This window comes from Nerophis lumbriciformis, linkage group LG21, assembly GCF_033978685.3.
Source record: "Nerophis lumbriciformis linkage group LG21, RoL_Nlum_v2.1, whole genome shotgun sequence".
Taxonomy (NCBI): Eukaryota; Metazoa; Chordata; class Actinopteri; order Syngnathiformes; family Syngnathidae; genus Nerophis; species Nerophis lumbriciformis.
Genome location: NC_084568.2, coordinates 18381350 through 18399455, shown reverse-complemented (window position 1 = coordinate 18399455; position 18106 = coordinate 18381350). Strand labels below are relative to the sequence as shown.

The 18106-nt window shown below is 39.8% G+C and overlaps 1 protein-coding gene across 1 annotated transcript in view; it reads right to left on the bottom strand.

Annotated features, from left to right (window-relative positions):
- The window catches only part of tgfbr2b (transforming growth factor beta receptor 2b), a 72971-nt gene that overhangs the window by 34675 nt on the left and 20190 nt on the right, over window positions 1-18106 (bottom strand). Inside the window, exons 2-3 of the mRNA XM_061982782.2 lie at window positions 13513-13654; window positions 11071-11261 (exon numbers count right to left, since the gene is read on the bottom strand). Of these exons, the coding sequence (XP_061838766.1) occupies window positions 11071-11261; window positions 13513-13654 (333 nt within the window). The remainder of the gene's footprint in view (window positions 1-11070; window positions 11262-13512; window positions 13655-18106) is intronic.

Below are 18106 nucleotides of genomic sequence, written 5' to 3'. Positions count from 1 at the left end.
ATAAAATCAATTAAACTAAAGTCCCCGTTCAAAGAAAAGTAATATGTTCTTATTTGCACTTTTTGGCACCATTATAAACAAAACAACCATGTAATGCAGAAAGCATTATTGCAAGGACTGAAGAACGGAACAGAGGACAAACCCAACCCTTCCCTGAGGAATGTCTCGTGTCTCAGGAGCTAAAGTTAGTGTCTGCACTAGAGAAGCAAAGTGCTCCAAACCATTACCCAGTCAACCACATATTGTATATGTTCATAGTTTATGTCTGAGGTTGGAAATCTGGCAGGTGTGTCTGGGAGCTAAGGAAGTATTCGGGAGGGCATCTCGCTGCCTGCCCAGGCAAGTTCCCTGCTTCACTCTTTTTTTTTCTAAACAGGAAACCACATGTCTGAAATCCTCAACATAGCTCCAGACAGTTTGTTTGGATTTTCACAGAGTGAGAAGTTATTCCTTAAAACAAACCTGTTACTGTACTGTACCTCCTCACCAAGACATCTCAGAAACTACACTTTGTCACATTGCATGTTTAAGTTTTTAACATCTGGATTGTTTCTATTGGCAGGTTTTCAGTTCACATGTTCACATAGAAGGAGAACGGTGATGCAGGTTAAAGTGTTCAAGTCTAATGTTTGCCCAGGAGGTTTGACCTATGTTGCAAAGTTAATTAGTTATTGAGCTGTACTACTACCAACACACATTCTTATTTTACAAGGTGCTGTTTACAGCAGTTAAGTGGCTCTCTCGAAGGCCGAATGGGCATTATTTTAGACATACAATGTAAGCTATGACCAGCTAAAGCAGTGTACCATAACATAACTAAAAACAGCAAAAGAGCAACCAGAGCATTCATTCTTAAAGATCTCTTGTGCATGCGCATTTGCAACAGACAGCCGTGACTGAATGAATGCCGGTCATCTTATTCTATTACAAGTACAAAGTTTAACTTTTAATTGTAAAAAATAGACATTTGTCAAATATGTTGTCTTAAAGGCCTACTGAAATGCGATTTTCAAATTTAAACGGGGATAGCAGGTCCATTCTATGTGTCATACTTGATCATTTCGCGATATTGCTATATTTTTGCCGAAAAGATTTAGTAGAGAACATCGACGATAAAGTTCGCAACTTTTGGTCGCTGATAAAAAAGCCTTGCCTGTACCGGAAGTAGCAGACGAGTAGCGTGACGTCACAGGTTGTGGAGCTCCTCACATCTGCACATTGTTTACAATCATGGCCACCAGCAGCGAGAGCGATTCGGACCGAGAAAGCGACGATTTCCCCATTAATTTGAGCGAGGATGAAAGATTCGTGGATGAGGAAAGTGAGAGTGAAGGACTAGAGGGCAGTGGGAGCGATTCAGATAGGGAAGATGCTGTGAGAGGCGGGTGGGACCTGATATTCAGCTGGGAATGACTAAAACAGTTAATAAACACAAGACATATATATACTCTATTAGCCACAACACAACCAGGCTTATATTTAATATGCCACAAATTAATAACGCATAACAAACACCTCCCCCCTCCCGTCCATGTAACCCGCCAATACAACTCAAACACCTGCACAACACACTCAATCCCACAGCCCAAAGTACCGTTCACCTCCCCAAAGTTCATACAGCACATATATTTCCCCAAAGTCCCCAAAGTTACGTACATGAGACTTTTTGAGACTTTTATTAGTAGGTTGCACAGTGAAGTACATATTCCGTACAATTGACCACTAAATGGTAACACCCGAATAAGTTTTTCAAAGATACTGTATATACTATCATATATACTATCATCATAATACAGTCATCACACAAGATAATCATCAGGGTGTATACATTGAATTATTTACGTGACATGCACATAGCGGCACGCACGTACGGGCAAGCGATCAAATGTTTGGAAGCGTACTCATGGTACCGTGTCTGCGTATCCTACTCAAAGTCCTCCTGGTAAGAGTCTCTGTTGTCCCAGTTCTCCACAGGCCAATGGTAAAGCTTGACTGTCATCTTTCGGGAATGTAAACAATGAAACGCCGGCCGTGTTTGTGTTGCTAAAGTCAGCCGCAATACACCGCTTCCCTCCTACAGCTTTCTTCTTTGCTGTCTCCATTGTTCATTGAACAAATTGCAAAAGATTCACCAACACAGATGTCCAGAATACTGTGGAATTTTGCGATGAAACAGACGACTTAATAGCTGGCCATCATGCTGTCTCAAAATGTCCTCCACAATCCGTGACGTCACGCGCTGACGTCATCATACCGAGACGTTTTCAGCAAGATATGTCGCGCAAAATTTAAAATTTCACTTTAGTAAACTAACCCGGCCGTATTGGCATGTGTTGCAATGTTAAGATTTCATCATTGATATATAAACTATCAGACTGCGTGGTCGGTAGTAGTGGGTTTCAGTAGGCCTTTAAAACACTATTGGTCACATGTGCTTGCCTTTATGGGTAAATAGGGTTGCACGTAATAGACCAAATTCGATATAAAAATTGTATAAATTTGTCCGACAATTGAGCCAGAGGAATGAAGCGTCCTCAACACAATGTAGCGTCCTTGCTTGCGGCTAACGTCCCTCCAAAGTGCCGCTTCCAAATCAATATTCCTCGCCTCCATGGCGGAAAATCAACTCTGTTTTATACAAATATCATTATCTTTGGAGGACTACTGTCCAAGAAATAAGTAAACATGATACAATAAAACAAGGCTAACCGCTAAGCTAGAGCTCTCGAATGTAAACAGGAGTGGGCGGATCGATACAAACACCACCTTAATACTTTTTATTAGAAGTGTAGATGGATCTGCGTTAAAGCAGAAAGTTCAAGTCGGTCAAAAAAAGTTTAGTTTTTTTATAATTCTGGCAACTTGATGCACTTTAAATCTTTTCAAACTAAACGTTAGTAATGTTAGTCTTTGTTGTAAATTGATCTATGGAGGGTGTGGGGGGCCTAGATAATTTTGGCGTGGTGAAGTTGGTAGAGTGGCCGTGCCAGCAATCGGAGGGTTGCTGGTTACTGGGGTTCAATCCCCACCTTCTACCATCTTAGTCACGTCCGTTGTGTCCTTGGGCAAGACACTTCACCCCTTGCTCCTGATGGCTGCTGGTTAGCGCCTTGCATGGCAGCTCCCGCCATCAGTGTGTGAATGGGTGAATGTGGAAATACTGTCAAAGCGCTTTGAGTACCTTGAAGGTAGAAAAGCGCTATACAAGTATAACCCATTTATCATTTATTTATTCTTCAGAGGTTCCGCAGAAAAATAAATATTTCAGAAGCACTGTGGTAAGCCAATGACATTCTGCCTATATAAATGGTAAATGGGTTATACTTGTATAGCGCTTTTCTACCTTCAAGGTACTCAAAGCGCTTTGACGCTATTTCCACATTCACCCATTCACACACACATTCACACACTGATGGCGGGAGCTGCCATGCAAGGCCCTAACCACGACCCATCAGGAGCAAGGGTGAAGTGTCTTGCTCAAGGGCACAACGGACGTGATTAGGTTGGTAGAAGGTGGGGATCAAACCAGGACCCCTCAGGTTGCTGGCACAGCCACTCTCACAACCACGCCACGCCGTCCCCTATATAACTGAATAAAACTTTAATTTACCCCCTTGCATAGTCATGAGAACAGTCCAAGATTTGTTCGGTTTACTTTAAATATGAGAAACCCAACAAAAATCCAGAAATACTAAATCAAGGTAACATGTAAATGGTCTGTCTATCTGTGTTGGCCCTGCGATGAGGTGGCGACTGTCCAGGGTGCACCCTGCCTTCTACCAGAGTGCAGCTGGGATAGGCTCCAGCCCCAAGGGACAATGATGGATCGATGATATTAATTTTCTATTTGATTTGACTTAAGTAAGTATATTCTCCCCAAGAACCACATGACTTAGTACATGCTGGGGAAACGCTTGTCTGCAAACACAGAGGTCAGGAGTTTCTTGTAGTCACTAGGGTTACGCATCAACAATCTCTTTACAGATACTCCGCAAATCATGCAAGTTCTGAAGCAGTTGCTTGGCAAGTCAAAATTTCAGCTACCTCCACAGATTTTCTATGAGAATGCATTGCTTTTTTTTACATTTTTGAATTATTGCGCCAACAGTGGTCTCTTTTCACCAAGCTTCTTGCTGTTTTATGTACTTGGTCAATTTACTTCCCTCAATACAAATACAAATGGGCATTCCTATCACAAAGCTGCACGAGTAATCGACATCGAATCGACATTGAGGTTGATTATCGGTCCTGCTAGATACCGGCACCTATTTAATAATACGACCTTAACATTTGACAACCAAACAATTACACAAAGTGACTCGGCAAAGAATCTGGGTATTATCTTCGACCAAACTCTCACATTTGAGTCACACATTAAGAGTGTTACTAAAACAGCCTTCTTTCATCTCCGTAATATCGCTAAAATTCGTTCCATTTTGTCCACCAGCGACGCTGAGATCATTATTCATGCGTTCGTTACGTCTCATCTCGATTACTATAACGTATTATTTTCGGGTCTAGCATTAAAAGAATACAGTTGGTACAAAATGCAGCTGCTAGACTTTTGACAAGAACAAGAAAGTTTGATCATATTAGGCCTATACTGGCTCACCTGCACTGGCTTCCTGTGCACTTAAGATGTGACTTTAAGGTTTTACTACTTACGTATAAAATACTAAACGATCTAGCTCCGTCCTATCTTGCGGATTGTATTGTACCATATGTCCCAGCAAGAAATCTGTGTAAGAACTCCGGCTTATTAGTGATTCCCAGAGCCCCAAAAAAGTCTGCGTGCTTTAGAGCGTTTTCTATTCTGGCTCCAGTACTCTGGAATGCCCTACCGGTAACAGTTAGAGATGCTACCTCAGTAGAAGCATTTAAGTCCCATCTTAAAACTAATTTGTATACTCTAGCCTTTAAATAGACCCCCCTTTTAGACCAGTTGATCTGCAGTCTCTTTTCTTTTCTGCTCTGCCCCCCTCTCCTTTGTGGAGAGGTTATCAGGTAACCACAGTTTATGCGCTAGCTGTTCAAAGTCGGGACCCGGGCTGGACCCCTCATCTGTGCATCAGTTGGGGACGTGTCTGCGGTGCTGACTTGTCTTCATTCAAGATGATCCCCTGCTGGCCCCACTATGGTCTGGACTCTCACATTATTAACCGTATCTACTCGGCACCCATCGCACCGGTCGCCCAGTGGGGTGTCCCCACATCTGCAGTCCCGTCTAAGGTTTCTCATTACGCCCAGTGGGTTGAGTTTTTTCTTGCCCTGATGCGAGATCTGAGCCGAGGATGTTGTTGTGGCTTGTGCAGCCATTTGAGGCACTTGTGATTAAGGGCTACATAAATAAACTATGATTGATTGATAACTTCTTCAATAATTTAACCGCAGGAGGCATAGGCTTTATTTTTTTCTCTCCACCGTCTTCGAATCCGAATTGCAGAGCCTCACGTCCTTGCCCTTGTGGTGCAGTCAGTGTGCTAATGACAAACGCCGCTTGCATTGTATTACTGTACAGTATCTGCATAGGGGTGTGAATCTTGGAGCACCAAACGATTCAATCCGATTTCAATTTCTGGGGTGACGATTTGATTCAGAATCGATTCAACACCATTCTCGATTGAAACCAATTCTCGCAAGGTAATATTTAGTATAATATTTATAATGAAAGTTTTTCAAAACAGGTTACAGGCTAGAAAAACTCTGTCACAGGGAGATGGCCTAAAAATGTTTTTTTTTTTAAATTGATTATTTAAGAAAATATATAATATAATATATAATATATACTATATTATATATATATATATATATATATATATATATATATATATATATATATATACACATTATATATATATAATATATAAAATATATAATTTCATATATATTTTTTAATAGATTTTTTTTAAATTATAAATGTATTTCGAATGGGAATGAATAAGAATCACGATTTTTATGTGAATAATTTTTTGTACACCCCTAATGACAGTGAAATGTCACAAGGAACTTGGTGACAGCATTACGAGACATTTCAACTTAGTTCGAAACCAACAGAAAATGATGAGGCTACGACAAGTGGCCAAGGACGGTGTAAGCAAACATGGGTGTTGCACACATACGTATAAACCCAAATATTTTTGAAACCACGATTATTGCATATGTGTGACAATGGAGTCAAGAATGTTGATTGACAGTCTAAAAGTAACATGGCTTCTGAGGTAATGTATAACCAATAAAGAATCTAACTAAACTAAAAGACTCTCTGATACAGTATGATACATGAGTGAGTGAGTGAAATTAACACATTTTAAAAAGGTATTAATTGGAGGAGTGGGTTTTGATTTTTTGACAAACAACTCTTCAGCATTAACAAACAGTGGATGCTAACATGTCCTTAAATGTGTTTGAATAAAACATTAATTATGCAAGTCAAACATATAAGATGTTAGCTTCCAAAATAGACATTTAACTTGTTTATGATTGTTGCTTTTAAATATGAAAATGTGCTGCATTATTACTGTAGAGCAAGGGTGTCAAACTCATTTTAGACCGGGGGCCACATGGAGTAAAATCTACTCCTACTTGGGCCAGACTGGTAAAATCACGGCACGATAACTTCAAAATAAAGACAACTTCAGATTGTTTTCTTTGTTTAAAAATAGAACAAGCACATTCTGAAATTGTACAAATCATAATGTTGTTGGGTTTTTTTACACTTAAATGTTGCGAGAGGAGCCAGATGAGGTGGTTCGGGCATCTGGTCAGGATGCCACCCGAACGCCTCCCTAGGGAGGTGTTTAGGGCACGTCCGACCGGTAGGAGGCCGCGGGGAAGACCCAGGACACGTTGGGAAGACTATGTCTCCCGGCTGGCCTGGGAACGCCTCGGGGTCCCACAGGAAGAGCTGGACGAAGTGGCTGGGGAGAGGGAAGTCTGGGCTTCCCTGCTTAGGCTGCTGCCCCCGCGACCCGACCTCGGATAAGCGGAAGAAGATGGATGGATGGATGGATGTTGCGGTTAATAGTATTCTCTTTATTTGTCGTTATTTATATTTTCAGAAAAAATATGTGATAATGTTCATCAGTCAACACATTGGGTGTTCATTTTCAATATATCGAAATAAAAAAATTATATCAAAATCAAATTACAGTACGTTATTTATGTAGTCTGATCATTTTCCTCGACTGATTTACTAACATCTTGTTTATTTTGTACATATGTAGCATCATCTACAAAGATACAAAGAATTGCTATTGCAACATCCAGTGGACACATTTAGAAAAGCTGTTTCTTTCATTAAAAAATTTCAGGTTCATTTTTATACTTGGCAAACTCATCCCGCGGGCCGGATAAAACCTGTTGGCGGGCCTGATCCGGCCCTCGGGCCATATGTTTGATACCCCTGCTGTAGAGCAATTGAGAAATGCAAGCTCTGTTTGACAATGCAAACATTTCACTAAGATGTCCGTCTTTTTCACTTTTAAATTATCACAAAACCTCTCTCTCATCTTTGACCTCTTTGCTCTCTTTCCACCTCATTGATTTTGCACATGCAGGTTACATCAGCAATATGTGCACGAAGCTCATGTCCGCTGGAGCACTCTTACTGAAACAATGTCTGCGTATTTTATTCATTAAGCGAATCATCGAAGCAACAAAATACAAACTGGTGTTTTTTTATAATCAAATTTATCAATGAATTGTTGCAGCCCTAATTTCAAGCAACTTGGCTGATTGATTGAAACTTTTATTAGTAGATTGCACAGTACAGTACATATTCCGTACAATTGACCACTAAATGGTAACACTCGAATACGTTTTTCAACTTGTTTAAGTCGGGGTCCACGTTAATCAATCCATGGCTCGGCGAAGTTGCTGCAGGGTTAAGAGACTGTATATACATCAGACCTATTCAACAGGCGGCCTGCAAGCCACATCCGGCTCCACCAAAGCTTTTCATTGCCCAAATGGGCTTGATGAAACCATTAAAACTAGGGTTGATCATGTGTGCAGTACTCCCGCCACCACACAGGGGGAAACAGTGAGGCATATGTGTCACAATGACAGCAGTGGGGTGAGTAGAAGAAGAATACTCATTCAACCATAAAAAAGTTCTAAATAAAAAGCAAAAATAGAACCTTAAACAACGACGAGACAACAAAGTATGAATGTTCTGCCCGAGCAAGTGCTCGAGTCATTGTTTTCTGTCGGACCTTTTAAGCGACGGACACATTGATCCAGAAAAGCAGCAACAATGGTACAAATCCCAGCGTGTAAGCTTCATCGAAACTTTGTCAAGCATTTGTAAGTAGACACTGAGCATATTTAGTTTGTTTTGTATTGAAATTGCTGACTTTGTGATGTATTTTGTATTCGTGGTCGTGTTGGCATTTGAAAGTAACTACGCCAATCAAACCTCGTTTGATACATGTAGCACTAAATTTGACCAGTAGAGAGCGACAACGCTACACCTTAGGTTTAATTGTGATAAGTCACTCAGACTACATTTACACTGCAGGCCAAAGTGGCCCAAATAGGATTTTTTTTTAGATCAGATTTTTTTTCCAGCTGACTGTTTACATTGCAAGTAAAATGTGATTTTTTAATTCAGACTCCAGTGTAAACACGCACATGCACCAATGTGGCCTCGACGTCACTTGCATGCGCACTTTGATAAAGTGAAAAAGGAAATTGACTGGGAGGAAGTCGCTGCTTCTACAAAATAAAATTAGTCGCAACACCTTATAAATAAGTGTTTATGTACATGAAAGTAAATTAAAGTAATATAATGTATGTATGGATGTAAATAGTGTAATATATTTGGGAGAGTATGGCAGTTAAGTAGAGGAGGCACGGACATCAGCGTGGATCTACGGGAGCTTAATTTTTCAACTCACATGTAAGCAAATGCACCACAGCGTCAAATCAGGTCTTTCAACAATCGCAATTTCTTCGGAATCTAGATATATATTCATATCATACATATAGCCTATTATTTGCGCACTATTGACAAGTGATGCACCGAAAATTTGGTTGTCTTCAATAAAAAACGAAACTGGTTCTTTTGATGAAATATCCATTTCCGCTGGCGACTATGTCTTTCCCGGTGCACACGAGTGACGTAGTTCGCCCGAAGCTGACGAAAAAAATCATATTCAGGTCGCATTCACGTCGCATTGTGTTTAGAATGCAGTCACATTTGAAAAGATCAGATTCCAATCGGATTCAGCACTACCTCCTGTTGCCAAAATATCAAATTTGAAACACTTTGGAGCGTGTAAACTGGCAAAAAAAATCAGTTCAGTGTCAGTGAGGACAAAAAAAATCAGATTGGGTGTGCAGTGTTAACAGGGCCATTCAGTGTGTGCAATGTTTGGTGTGTGAATATTGTGCAATTACTATCATCATCAGCCGTTGTCGGGCCACTGCTGGACGAAAGCCTCAGCATGTTTCTGCCATAGTAAACGATCTCTAGCTGCTCCCTGCCACTGCACTGTTCCCCAATATTTGTCTATTTCATCTCGCCATCTCACTCTCTGTCTTCCTCTATTTCTGCTCCCATCCATGGGTCTCCATGATGTCACTAGGGAAGTCCATCTATTATCTTTTCTCCTACTGATATGTCAATTACTATATGTGTAGTTTATTGTGTGGATATAAACACTAAACCTTCTATTTTATTTATTTAAAATACACAATGGACACTATGTAAAATACACAATGTATGTTACACTTTTGTTTATTTTTTCAGTCTTACTATCATAAATGAAGGAAAACGTGTGAAGAAATAAAACTGAGGAAGGAAAAGCATCCAATAGAAGGAACATCAATCCTTAACAAAACCTCTGGAGCTTCTGTTTCTTCAGACTTTTAGCTAGCTGCAAATGCTAGAAATGAGTAGCGAGGGCAGAATGATGAATTTAATGACAGTGCAGTGTAAAAGCTGATGTGTTTACTTTGCAATAAAGTAAACAAAGAAATATAACCTACAGAGGAACTTTCTTGCAAAACTTCAACATTTCGATGTCCGGCCCCTGAACCCTTGGGCTCTTGAAGCTGCAGCGCTCTTCATTATGTAGTTGAATAGTCCTGATATATATAATACTTAGTGTCATTGTATGGTATACTTATTCTTTAAACAGTTCATGAGAGTTTTTGCAAACAGATTGAGAGGGAATGTTATTTTCATTGTTTACTTAGTTAAAATAATCAAAAGCTATTGGCCTTCCAATTACAGTGGTAAATATACTAATAAAATCTAACGGTTTATTGCATAATTATTATTTTTATACATAATGATTTGATTAGTGTTTAAATTGGTCTCAAAATAACGGTGACAATATTATTGTTTATCAGTAATAATGAGTAGAGACAATATACATCGTCCTGCAACATTTTTTATAGATTGATCTTTACCCCTAAATTCCACCGAGTGCTTCGGCTTTGTAGCTGTCCAGCATGGGCCGTGATCCTCCAACTTTCACTGGCTGCTGCATAGCCTCTTACCATGAATTGATTAAAGTGGACCCCGACTTAAACAAGTTGAAAAACTTATTCGGGTGTTACCATTTAGTGGTCAATTGTACGGAATATGTACTGTACTGTGCAATCTACTAAAACAAGTTTCAATCAATCAAACTACCCGTGTATCAAAAATAATCCCAAATGTTGATTGACTCAGTCTCTTTGCCTTTTTAATAGAGTCCGACTGCTAAATAAGCCACCATATTTTTGTATGATTTGTTTTTTGTTTGACCTTTTTAGAACGGATTACAAACAAAAACCCACATTTGACTGTATTTTTTTTTTTTTTCATGTTTTCATTTGGTAAATTCCTTCCCTTCTCTTTTCAATTGACAGAAGTCTGTTTGAGCGGTTTGATCCACTTTGGGGATAATCACTGATTAGTTAATTCATTCATTAACAGTGCTACTTTTTAACTCTATTATCGGCTCAATGCAATCAACACAATTCTTAACCATATAGTCCCATCCCAAATTTGCATAGTTAAGTAGGTTAATTTTCAAAGCGGTCTTATTTCTAAAAAATGGCGGTGAAAGCTGTACTTACTGTAGTTAAAGATGATATCGCGGTTGCACTCATCCTCAGAGCAGGAGCAGATGAAAAAGGATGAGCCCATACCCTGCCTTTCTTTCATCTCACACTTGCTATTGTTGTAGTCCTCCAGGACCAGGCCATACAGCTTGTCAGCTGGGTTATGGCAGACCGTGTCAAATGTGGCATTGCCGTCTTTTTTCCTCCTTAAAAAATAGAAAAACACAGTCACAAATAACCAACAGTCACTGAAGTCAGTTCAGTTTTCAGCAAGGATGCGTCGATCGATTTGCCACCGTATCGGACGATTTTGGTGAAAAAGTATGTGATCGGCTAATGCTGATTAATATCTTAATGCTGATCACGAAAGCCGATCCCCTCTGGAGGACGCTTTATTAAATTATGGTCCATCTGCTGACAGGCGGCTAACTGTGCATCTCCATACATAGTGTGAAGCCGCTCCCCTAAGTTAATTATCATCACCTCAATAATCCTCTCTCGAGACTCTTATCTACTTGGTAATTTTCTGGTAATTGCCTTTTCTTCTATAACGTGGTTGCAGCAACACTTCTTGAACTTTACTTTCACTGATGTTGTTTCAAGCTAGGTTAGCTTAGCCATTAGCATGCATGCTCCTGGCTTTCTCTCGGTGTATAACAAGTTGACCCCTTGTCCTCCAGGGATATACAATACTTGATAATGATACTGAAGTTAGGGCTGGGCGATATATCGAATATACTCGATATATCGCGGGTTTGTCTCTGTGCGATATAGAAAATGACTATATCGTGATATTCGAGTGTACGTTCTCACGCAGTTGCTTTTAGCTGCAGGCATTACACTACATGCGTTTCTCACTCTCTTGTCTCTGCTTCTCACAGAGACATAAAACACGCGCACTTTCTTACATACGTCACATACTGTCGCGTGTGCAACGTCATACGCCCTCGCCGAGCATAGAGGTAGTGGCATGGGTAACATTAGCTGTGATGCTAGCGGAGTGGTGCGAGTGGTAATACCCAAGAAAGAAGGTGCGAATCTGGTAACAAATGAAGGAAGAAAAATTAATTCCCAAGAAAAACAGCAGGGCGTCCATCGTCTGGCGGTGGTTTGGCTTCAAGCGGGAATATGTTGAACAGACAACCGTAATATGTCAAGTATGCGGCAAAAGCGTTGCTACAAAAAGTAGCATTACTGCTAATTTGTAGCACTATTTGAAAAGCCACCCGCTAGAGAATGAAGAGTGCTTGAAACTCCGCATGTCAACATCTCCGTCAGTGCCACACCCACAAAATGCCGAAGCAACCATTTCCAGATCAACACCGTATGAAAAAAATAGTCAACACCAGAAGGAGATAACGTCCGCAGGAACCTACCACATAGTGAAGGACATACACTGTTTGATTTCCTATTTTGCAGCTGATTTTTATTTGACAGTTATTGAAATATCTTGTGTGACATCATGCACAAAAGTGCACTTTATTTGTTTTAAACTATTGTAGTGGTGTTCTGTACAAAAAGTGCACTTTAATTTAGTGTTGTTTTGATATGTCATTTTAGTGATATCATGCACAAAGTGCACTAATAACTTGTTTTAAAATGTCTCTGACAATCTTGCACTTTCTGTTTTAGAAATAACATGAATGTTTGTGCCACTGCTTAATAACTGTTTAATAAATACAGTTTTGGTAAATTGACTTAGTTGTGATTTCCCTCTCTGCATGAAAGTTTAAAATGAGCTTATATTAATGCAGAATGAACAAGAATGTTTTAATGTAGACACATAGAATCATCATACTGCTGTGATTATATGCATCAAGTGTTCATTCAAGGCTAAGGCAAAATATCGAGATATATATCGTGTATCGTGACATGGCCTAAAAATGTTGAGATATTAACAAAAGGCCATATCGCCCAGCCCTAACTGAAGTTACTAACAAATGCAGTTTACTTTCTGTAATGGCGGTAGTTAGTTTGGGGGAGCAGCTTCACAATGTATGGAGCAGATTCTTTTTTTCCCTGAAAATCAGCCAATACCAATTTTGTTCAAATTGTACAATCTTTGCCATTGCAAACAAAGATGTGAGGAAATGAGGAAAAGAAGTGTACATATTTGAAATTCTGAGCGCTTTGTGCCAATAGCTTGCATAAACCAGGTTGGCCGTCCATGTGCATGGCATTTTGCGAACCTCAGAACAAGCATCTTACATCACTATTTTAATGAGAAACAGCAGTGCTGCCTTAAAGCCTGTAACACCCAACACAAGTCTGCTTCTGACAGTTTACAGCTGTGTCTCACATTCAGTCAGTGATGCCATATTCCTGTCTTGAGAGTCCATGAGTGTTAAGCCTTTTGAATAAGGAAATGACTCAAGGCTCGAATAGAATGAACCAGATCATTTCCACTTGGTTTGTACTTTTGTACTGTCATGACATCACATCAATATAGACCCTTACCAAATAGCGACACACACTTCATGATCGTGGGCACAAATGGAAGTGATACCACACTCCACCTTGCAGCTTCCTCGGCCGTTGCAGCTGGTTGGTTCTTCGTCGCAAAACATGCACAGCCGCCTTATCTTCATTATATCAGCACCTGGGGGTGAAAGAGAAACGAACCGTTTAGTTAGTAGTTCAGATAAGATAACCACAGGATATTTTGGGTTTGCACAGCAGCTTGTCGAGGCCCGATGCAGGCGGTGAAAACGTTCAGGTTTACGGGTTTGCATGGCTTACGGACATCGACACAAACGTGTACACAATTGCGCGCGCAGCATAGCCGATTGCATTGCAACTGCTCCTCCAAAGTTACATTTTGCAAATTTTCAGCAGTACAAAAGGTAGGGACTGGAAGACATGGCTGCAAAATTAATCAAATTGTATTCACGATTTTGGCTCTGACAATTAAAATGAAGGTGCTCATTGGCAATATATACATGACATACATTTAAAAACAGGCTCTGCTGCATATCAAATCAGTCACATTTGCACAGCCGTGGCGGCCCCCCGTGAAGTGGCTCCCTAACAGTCTAACGGCATGCATTAGAGTCCATACTGCTGTTATTAAACCACGACAGGTGTTGATGCCTGCATAATAGAATATAATAAAATAGAATACAATGCCTTTTATTGTCACTATACACAGGTACAATGACATTAAAAACAACTCCAGTATCAGTGCGACAGTCTACAAATATGCAAAACATAGGAAGGAAAGAAAAAGAAAAATAGTGCAAAAAGAGGTAAGGTGCACAGTCAAGTACTGGGAATGAATGTTCTGAATGTGTTGTTTAAATATTACAGGATATACATATATACAGAAGCACTAAGACTGTAGGTGGAAAGTAAAAATTGCACACAGAGAGGTGCTAAACTATAAAATCAGTGCCTATGAGAGTTCACCGTGGTTATGGCTTTAGGGAAAAAACTGTTCTTGAGTCTGTTTGTCTTAGACCTGATGACCCTGTAGCGCCTTCCTGAGGGCAGCAGGTCAAACAGGTCAAAGACAGGGTGGGAGCTGTCCTTGATAATGTTGGTAGCTCTGCTGAGACAGCGGGAGGTGTAAATGTCTATCAGGGGGTGGGAGAGGGCAGCTGATGATCCGCTGTGCTGCCTTTACCACTCTCTGGAGTCTCTCCCTCTCTGCAGCGGTGCAGTTGCCGTACCATGCTGTGACGCAGTATGTCAGCAGGCTCTCAGGTTCTGCTTGTCTTCTTTGAGTCAACATCTAGCCATCGTGTTAAATAGTCTAGAGACCCTTTTGCATCGAGTGCCAAAGTTTCTCGATGTTTACGAGACGTGCCCCCAATTGGAATTCATCTGCGCATGCGTATTAATGCAGGGAAAGGAGGGGTGCAACGGTATGTGTATTTGTATTGAACCGTTTCGGTACGGGGGTTCCGGTTCAGGGGTTCCGGTTCGATTCGGAGGTGTAACGAACAAGTTTCCACACAGACATATTAAGTAGCGTAACGCACGTTGTGTAAACAATGCACACCAAGGCACAACACATGGAATGCTAGCAGCCGGGCTACGATAGACTGACCATACGTCCTCTTTTGCGGAGCTGTCAGGGCGGAGTTTCTTAAATGCCTCAAATGTCCGGCAATTTTGAGTTAGGGTTGTGTGTATTTTCAATGTACGTTCAGGGTTAAGAAGGGGTTGAAAACAAAACAAATTGTGCGCGCAGCAGCATTCGTGAGGGAGGGGCAGAGACAGAGACAGTGAGAGAGTTATGATAAACGCGCATGTGTCGCCAGGCTCTGCTTTTTATCCATAGATTTATCAGATCTATAGCAGGGGTGTCAAAAGTGTGCCCTGGAGACCATTTGCCGCCCACAGCTAATGTTTTAAAGGCCCACGGCACATTCTACAAATACTATTAAAATAAACAAAAACATAACAAAAGTGAAATAAAAAAGCTTAAAGGTTAAATGTAATTTAGAAAAAGTTGCAATGTTGACTAATAAAACAAAGCTGTTTTTTTTTCTTTCAAACTGTCATTGCTCTAAACATAATATTGAATCAAAATCAATGTTATTATGAATTATTGACCTATCCAAGGTTCCGATTACTTCACATCAAATATTCCACTAAGAAAAATATTTTTGGTGGAAGATTTTGCAAATTTGGTAAATAAATAACCCAAAAATGTATATTTTGTTGTTTTCTTACTGTACCGAAAATGAACCGAACCGTGACTTCTAAACCGAGGTACGTACTGAACCGAAATTTTTGTGTACCGTTACACCGCTAAGGGAAAGCAGAAGTGTAATAGTGCTAGAGATTTAACAATAAACGGCAACAATGATAACTGGGAGTCGGTATTTCTGTCTGAATTTAAAATGATCGAAAAGCTGATTGATAACCACACACATAACAAATTGAAACAGATTATGGATCGACTAGCGTTAGTTTCTAGCTAGCTTGAATGCTAACATGAACACAAGAGACATTAACGTCTTTCTCCGTTAAGAAACGTCACACCCCAATCTAACCTTGTATGAACACATGACTGTCTGAACAACTAAGATATTCACATGAAACATAAAGGCTGTGCTGTCTTAGATTGAAGTGATCAATCTATATGAGACCGTGTCTTCAACAGGAAGTAAACCCGCGTGACGTCACATAAACAGAAAGTGAAGCAAAGTGAACAACCATATTGCATTTTATTAAAAAATAAAATTCTAAAACGTTTACAAATTAAAATGGAAGAATATAAACATATTTAAACATTTAAACAAAAACAATATGGCTGTTATGAAGCCAACAATGTTTTTTTCTGCCAAAAACGTATATTGTGTATCTATTTTTTTTTTAAAAAGAAAAGAACTTGGTTAAAAGATTTCAGGGTGTGCAGGGTTTCCCCCAAACTGCCAATATCAGCGCTCAAATTTAACCACGGCAACTGCAGCAAGTGACGCGACTGTCCTCGTCTTTCGCCGTAATGGCCAAAAAATTTACCCACATTTGCGGCAAGAACATTCCGTGACCGCCCTTGACTTTTTACTTGTTAATGGGCGAGGGATGTAACGGTAAACGGTTAATGATAATTTGTGATAAAATTCCCGACGATTAGTAATACTGTTAATTTTTTTAATTACCGAAAACCCGTCATTTATTAATGCATTTTCGGCAACACGAAGTCAGGCGCATGCGCATTAGCATCATTTGGCTTGATAATCATGGCGGACTAACTACACGGACTTTGCTGCGGAGATTTCCCCTCGGATTAAACGGAGCCAAGCGCTTGGTTTAACGTCATTTTCCCTCGCTTGCCGGCGTGTGTTTAATAACGCACTGCTGTGTTAAGATGGCAACAGGCGCGGACAACATTGGAAACAGACGCACTTGTCCCCACACTAAGTATACAGCAAAGGAGAAAACTATTTGATGTTTTGCAGCAGGCGATGTGTTGTGAATGTTGTCACAATTTGTTTATAAAGTCTTTACTTTGTTTACTGGGATGTTTACTCCTCCTTTATTTAACTGCAAACTGTATCAGTGTTCAAATAACATCAATACCAGCTAAAATGTTTTGTCATCATCTAATTGAACGCAGGCTGTGAAGATTGTTTATTCGATGTGAGAGGTATCACTCCGGGGTTTTTTTTTGTAGGCCAAACTGTTGTACTGAAACACTAGGGAGGCGTTGGAGAAGAACAAAGCTTGTTTATTGGACTTTTATCTTCATTAGCTAAACAGCTTTGTGTTTTATATTGATATGAAAAAGTAAACACCAGGTTGTTGTTTTTTTACATTGTGTTTTGTTCATGTCACTAATGTGTTACTTCAAAAATCATTCATGTGACACAGCATGTTGTTAATGTTTTATTGTGTATAGTTAATTCTATATGACATATTTTTGTTCAAACTCTGGATCTGTCCCGATACATCATATATATTTACATATAAATGTACATAACTTAAATAAAAACTATCAACATTTCAAAATAGAGATAAAGGCATAATTTAATGACAAAAAGCTGACAAGTTGATATTATTAAAGAATAGCAAAACCTAATATTTGTCTGTAAAAATATGGGGACAACATTTATCTGTAGTCTTTTATTAGACATTACAAATGATATGATGGTATTACGTTCACACCCCAACACTGCTTCACCTAACAGTCAGTAATCATGATAGGCCCGCTATATTTACTTGTGGCGTTGTGGTGTGTGGCTTGGAGTGTGGCCAGGTAAATTTGACATATAATTTCTTTAAAGGGGAACATTATCACCAGACCTATGTAAGAGTCAATATATACCTTGATGTTGCAGAAAAAAGACCATATATTTTTTTAACCGATTTCCGAACTCTAAATGGGTGAATTTTGGCGAATTAAACACCTTTCTATTATTCGCTCTCCGAGCGATGACGTCACGTTGTGACGTCACATCGGGAAGCAATCCGCCATTTTCTCACTTTCGTCGGTGTGTTGTCGGAGGGTGTAACAACACGAACAGGGACGGATTCAAGTTGCACCAGTGGCCCAAAGATGCGAAAGTGGCAAGAAATTGGACGAAATTTGTTCAAAATACGA